We start from the raw sequence: 6,268 nt of genomic DNA on the forward strand, positions 1-6,268 counted from the left end.
AGGCAGGGCCCCTCCAGCTGATACTGGGCCTGTTTCCTCCAAGACCCCCTCTCCCACGACTCCCTCTCCAGCTCCTGTCCCAGCCCTCTTGGCCCCCCAGGACCCTCAGCTTTGGAGATGGATTTAGAGGCGGGAATGTTAATCACAGATAATGGAGGAAAATGATCCCTGGGCCGGGCTCCCTACCTATCAGTGTGCCCAGCACAGAGGCCTCTGGCTGCCACCCAGGTCCTAAATCACCTGCTTCAAATGGGGCTTTCGTCACGGGTGGGGCCTCCAGAGGGTCTCAGAGGGCACGTCCCCCATCTGTGCAGCTTCCGCAAGTGTCCAGCACGTGCCAGATGTTCCCGTCGGGGCTTGGACCCCTCGGAGCAGTGGGTAGGGTGTGGCTTCGGCCCCTTGGATGGAGGAGGAAGCTGGGGCGCGGGCGGGGCCCTGACTCTGGCCTTTCCCACGGGGTGACTTGGAGTTCGGAGGCTGGTGCCTGCTGGGGCAGCGTGGGCCCAGGTGGAGGGGGGACAAGATCGGGCACCCCAGGAGAGGACCGGGCCCGCTCCCCTGGCCCTGTCCCTTCTCCCCACTCTGTCCAGGGGCCCCATGGGGCCAGTGGGGCTTCAAAGAGCGGTGTGCCCCACTTATCCTGGCTTCTGGCCCTGCCCCCCGCCCTCCTTTCTGGGGGAGCAACGTGGCGGGAAAGGAGGTGCCGGCAGGCTCCACTGCTCAGCCTGGTTGTGGCGTCAGGGCTGTGCCTGTGGGTGCCCGAGTGGAGTCTGCCACTCTGTGAGCAGTCTGAGCAGTCAGGGGTCGTGGCTCCTCCAGCTTGGTCCTCCCTGAGTGGGCACTGCCCCCCCGACTGCCCTTGGGGACGTGACCTGGGGGCTGGGGGGGGGTCACTGCAGTTGGACCCACTCCCTGGATGGGGCCTCCCGGGGAGTCCCTCCACCCGGCTGCCCATCACAAGGACACAGACGTGGGCCACACACGTGCTTAAAGGTCGAGCGAGAGACGACGGCCCCTGGGATGGAGACGGGAGGGTTCCGAGGGAGGTGGGGCAGGCGCCAGGGGCCTGGCGGTCCCCAGGCTGCAGACCCGGCTGGGGGCGCCTGTCTCAGGTTGGGGGCTGGCCCGTTGAGGCTGTGGCCTCCCAACCCTCAGTTCTTCGTGCTGCTGCTGCTGGTGTTCCTGCTGGAGGCCTCCCTCGCCATCCTCTTCTTCGCCTACACCGACAAGGTACGGCTGTCTCCGCTTCGGGTGTGGGTGTGGGTGCTCCCCCCACCTCCCCCAGCGAGGCCCAGGCGCCGTGGGCGGCAAGGAGGCAGGAGGGGCCGAGAACCCACGCCAGGGACGCCCAGCTCTGCGTGGACAGACACTGGGAGCCGGGCCGTGGGTTTGCTTCTAACTGCAGCCCCAGGAGGCCGGGCCTGGAGGCTCCAGAAAGGTGTCTGAGCTCCCAGGAGGCCCAGGCTGGGTCCCCCACTGTCTCAGCTGCGTGTCAGCTGGAGGGGAAAAAGCTCCCATCCCCCACTCCCCTTCAGTTGCTCACTTACACAAGTGAGGGCTCATTTACGTGTGTTTTATCCTCTGGGTTATACTCCAAGACTGTTATTTTTTGCTCATCCGGTTTGGCTTTGGCGGCTGGAGCTCTCTGTCGGCTCCCGCGTCCCTTACGTGCCTCTCAGAGCACCTCCCTTCTTTCTGGTGCTAGAAGACGCTCCAGGCCCATCTTGGGGATTCCCCGCCCCAGCCCTGGAATCGGCCGTTTCTCCAGGGAGCCTGGTTCCTTTATTGGAGAACGAATGCTCTTAGGAACCAAGATCTGGGCCCTCTCGGCTGGCGCACAGAGCCGTGTGGGTTGTAACCGGTGTGCGTAGACACAGCCCCGAGGGTTTCTGTGCCCGTCCGTCTCCATCTGTACGTTAACTAACGTGTCTGACTTGGATCCCGTGCTCGGCACCACGGGAGGCCCAGGGAGACCCTGGGGCAAAGGCCAGAGCCTGGTGGCACTTCTGGGAGGAGGTGACCGCAGGGAGGGGGACAAAAGGCACAGGGGGCTGGGGCGGGCCGGGGTCTGGACGAGGCAGGTGGAGCTGGCCACAGGGTGGCCCTGCTGTCCTGCAGATCGACAGGTATGCACAGCGGGACCTGAAAAAGGGCCTACACCTGTATGGCACCCCGGGTAACGTGGGCCTCACCAACGCCTGGAGCATCATCCAGACAGACGTGAGTCGGGGTGTGGCCGGGCGTGTAGGCGGGGGGCGTGGCCAGGGCAGGGACGTGTCCCCCTCCGGCGCACAGTCCCTGCTCACCTCTCCCACAGTTCCGCTGCTGCGGGGTCTCCAACTACACTGACTGGTTCGAGGTCTACAACGCCACGCGCGTGCCTGACTCCTGCTGCCTGGAGTTCAGCGAGAGCTGCGGGTTGCACGCGCCCGGCACCTGGTGGAAGGCGGTGAGCCTGGCCCCGGGACTGGGGGTGGAGGGCCGGCCTCGCGCCCCCGTGACGCCTGCTCTTCCCACAGCCGTGTTACGAGACGGTGAAGGTGTGGCTCCAAGAAAACCTGCTGGCCGTGGGTGTCTTCGGGCTGTGCACAGCACTGGTTCAGGTGCGCGGAGACCCGCCCGGCCCGGGCCCCGGCCCCCCAGCATGTGTGTGAAGGCCCTGAGCCCAGGGGACAAAGCAGCAGAGTGTGGGTCCCCACGCAGAGGTGGGGCTCACAGGGGGACAGTCAGGGACGACGTCCACGGGGAGGTGACCTTGGACGCCTCAGAGGACAGGCTGCCCCGGACTCCTGAGCAGAGGGCCCTGCCGTCTCCGCATGGACGGAAGCACAGACCGGACGCCTCTACTAAGGGCCCACGTGCCAGCCCCATTCCTGCAGGCCCTACCCAGTGGCCGTGGTGGGTGGTGGTCACAGGACTGCCCAGTGCAGAGTGAAGTGGGCAGCCCAGGCCCTGGTATGAAGTCTGGCCAGCCCGCCTCTGCTCCCCAACCCCCATGCAAGACCCGAGTGCCAGGACCCTGGGGGAGCTCCTGTTTGTGGGGTGCAGACAGGGGTCCCAGACAGACACTCCCTAAGGGGTGAGGGGCAGAGGGCAGCTGCGGGGGGCTTAGCCTGGAACCCGTAGGCCCTGAGACCACCAGCGGAGCCCAGGGTGGCCAAGCCCAACCCAAAGGGAAGGCGGGTCCGGGGCTGAGCCCAAGGGGCCCGTGGGCCCGTGGGGGGCAGTCTCTACCCGAGGCTTCCCCAGGGAAGGGGGCTCCAGGCCACCTGGGAAGCTGTGGTTTGGGGTTGGGGTGCCTGCCGCGGGCTGTCGTCCCTGGAGCAGCCCTGCCCAGCCCCCGCCTCTCCCCACAGATCTTGGGCCTGACCTTTGCCATGACGATGTACTGCCAGGTGGTGAAGGCTGACACCTACTGTGCGTAGGCTGCCAGCTGCCCGCCACCCCTGCTTCGCTGCCGAAGGACATCGCCCCTGGGGAGATGACCGTGTCCCCACCTGCGTCTCCCGTTACAGGACCTCTCACCAGCCCAGGCATGGGGGCGGGAGGACCGGGCAGCCAGAGCCCCCAGGGCTGCCAGCCAGGCCTGTGAGCGCCGCCGCACGGCCGGGGCTGCAGTCGGGAGGGGCTTCTGGCGCTTCTTACACCCAGGTACCCTCCAGAGCAGTGTGCTCCCCCGCAGCCCTGTGCAGGGCGGGGGGCTGGGGTGGGAGGTGAGGGACTGACCACTGGTCCTGGTGCTCGAGGCGGGTCTGCAGCCCCGTCCACCCACATTCCGCAGCGGGGCCGCAGCCGGCTCTGCGTGCGTCTTAATAAAGTGTGTGGGCAGCAGCCCCCGAGCCGTGTCTCTCACTGCCCTGACCCCGGGGGGGCCACACCAGACAGGCCGTGTGTGGCCGTGTATCCTCCGGCCACCGATACCGGCCTGGTGCCTGGAGTGGGGCTCCAGGATGTGCATGGGCCCAGCGGGGGGAGCTCCCTGGCCAGGCAGACGGTGGCCCCTGCGCCCGCAGAGGATGGCAAGAGAACCTCAGTGAGGCTGGCTCCAAGCCGTGGCAGAGAACAGCCCTGAGCCTCACTGACCTGCCCATGGCCCGTGCTGTGGACACCCCTCTCCCAACGTGGGGTGGCCCCCATCCAGCCTCAGGGCCTTCCCGCCCCCCCCAGGGGTGTCCTCCCAAAATGGAGCTCAGCTCCATCTTTCCTGTTCTCTTTCTATTCCTGTTTCGTTCCTGGGAACTTTGTCCCTTAAGTATCACTCACGGATTTTGCAAGTAAGTAGGCTGTTGGCAGTGAAGCAGTTGTCACAAGACCCAGAATCAGAGAAATGGTCAAACTGTGTCAAATCACCTCAAAGGTGGGGTGGGGCTTCCTGAGGACAGAACTGACGGGGAGTGAGGAGGGTGGTGGGTCTGGGGGTCCAGGCTGGGGGGTGGTCCCCTCCCAAGGGCCTCACAAGCTGTGGGGCATCTGACCCACCAAATGGCACCCCATACTCTCAGTTTCCAGCCCATACTCCTGCCGGCCCCGCGGCCCCACCCCCTCTGCATCCTTGCTGTGTGGCAGACCTGCCTGGTGATGCCTAGCCAGGCACTGACCCCGGCACAACCCAGACCACCAGGGTGCCCGGCCCCTCCTGGCCCTTGGACCCCCACCCCACGCCCCACCGGCCTCCCCTGTCCTCACTCAGAACGCCGGGGACCGTTCCAGCAGAAGTAACAGAGTTAGTGGTTCACGCACCAAAACCAAACTGTCCTCAGGCACCACAGCAAACAAGCAGAAGGAAGTGAGCACAGTCCAGCCAAGCTGTCCCCCCAGCCCTGCCAGCGCCCTCTGCCCAGGTCCCCGTTCGCACCTCTCCAGCTCTGCTCGGTGAAAGCCGCTGCTCGCCTGTGCTCGGTCATCCCCACGCGTCTCAGGCGCAGCCTTGCGGGCACCAGACCCTCACGCCCAGCCCTGGCTCAGCTTCTCTCATGGCCCCCAAGCTGCCTTGGCAGCCCCGGCTCCACTGAGGTCCCACTGGGACACGCGGGGCCAGCCCTGCCTGCTGCCACGTGCTGGCCCGCGCGTCCGTGGGGTTCCCAGGCCCCCTCCCCCCTCGCTGGTTTCCCCGTCCTCCAAGCTTAGGCTGAGGAGCCTCCCAGGCACCCGGCATCCGGTCACCCAGCTGGCTCCACATCCGCAGACACCGAGCACGCTGCGGGCCCACAACTGGCCTTGCCCCCTTATGCCCCAACTCCTGCAGACCGCCCCGCACCACAGCCCAGCGCCCACTCCCAGTGTGACGGCCTCCTGCTCCCCTCCCGACCAGGCCTTTGAAGCTGTGGGGACCGGCCTACAGCCCCGCCCTTGGGACCACAGCCAGGGGTGCGGCAGGCAGCGTGGGGCTGAGGGCCTTGGGGAGATGGGCTGGCACAGGCAGGTGGGGGGCATCTGACCTACCATCCCAAGTGCGCACCTGAAGCCCACGCTGGTATAAGTGGGGTGTCCAGGTGGGCTGCCGCCAGCCAGCCTAGTTTCTGCTAGGGGGCCACGGGGCCAGACCTCCAGCCCCACCACGAGCAGCAGGGTTCTTCCTTGGGACAGGTGCCGAGGGCCCAGCCAGGCCCTGACCCCGAGGACAGATACATGTCCCTTAGGAGCCTCCCCCAGTCACGTCCCACAGCCGCCGCACCCTGGGCTCACGCACAGTGTCTGGCCGGCGGGTCCAGCCAGCAGCACCACCACGTGTAGATTCGTCTGCTTGGAGCCAGCGGCCCACCGAGGGGGCGAGGGCTGGGGGTCCGCTGTCCTTCAACGCCTGGCAACTCAGGGCTTCTCCCACTGCTCCCTCCTGGGAGCATGGCCGTTCCCAGCGGGCAGTGGGCCTGCGGCAAGCTGTCGTTCCACAGTGACCACACAGCCCACGGCACCACTGTGGGACACGGCCAGCCTCTCGGAGCCCCGGTCTCCGCCGTGGTGCCCCCACCCTCGCTGTGTGGTGCCCATCGGGCTCCCAGGCAGGCAAGCTGAGCCAGCACCTGCAGGGGGAGGCCCGGGCCCCTCTGCACGGCCCTGGGGTGACGCCCGCCTGAGTGTCCAAGTGTCGGGGAGCCTGGGGCTGTCCCGGAGCCTCCAAACCCACAGCGATCTGCAGGCCGTGCAGGACTCCCTGCCAGCCTGTGGGGTGGGGACTGTGGGTCTCGCCGTCACCGGCCACCAGTGGGCAGACAGCCAGGGCTGGGCCAGAGGGGCCTGCATCCTCAGAGCCTGCTGCCCCCCACCCCCC

The 6,268-nt window shown here is 67.0% G+C and overlaps 1 protein-coding gene across 6 annotated transcripts in view; it reads left to right on the forward strand.

Annotated features, from left to right (window-relative positions):
• TSPAN4 (tetraspanin 4) overlaps window positions 1-3,831 on the forward strand; it is a 19,609-nt gene extending 15,778 nt beyond the window's left edge. For all 6 annotated transcript variants that reach the window (XM_024749182.1, XM_024749183.1, XM_024749184.1 and 3 more), the window contains 5 exons: window positions 1,156-1,230; window positions 2,119-2,220; window positions 2,318-2,449; window positions 2,520-2,603; window positions 3,357-3,831. In XM_024749182.1, coding sequence (XP_024604950.1) covers window positions 1,156-1,230; window positions 2,119-2,220; window positions 2,318-2,449; window positions 2,520-2,603; window positions 3,357-3,425 — 462 coding nt within the window. In that variant the 3' untranslated portion in view covers window positions 3,426-3,831. The remainder of the gene's footprint in view (window positions 1-1,155; window positions 1,231-2,118; window positions 2,221-2,317; window positions 2,450-2,519; window positions 2,604-3,356) is intronic.
• The last annotated feature ends 2,437 nt before the right edge of the window (window positions 3,832-6,268 follow it).

Source organism: Neophocaena asiaeorientalis, unplaced genomic scaffold (genome assembly GCF_003031525.2).
Source record: "Neophocaena asiaeorientalis asiaeorientalis breed wild unplaced genomic scaffold, Neophocaena_asiaeorientalis_V1.1 scaffold43, whole genome shotgun sequence".
NCBI classification, from domain to species: domain Eukaryota; kingdom Metazoa; phylum Chordata; class Mammalia; order Artiodactyla; family Phocoenidae; genus Neophocaena; species Neophocaena asiaeorientalis.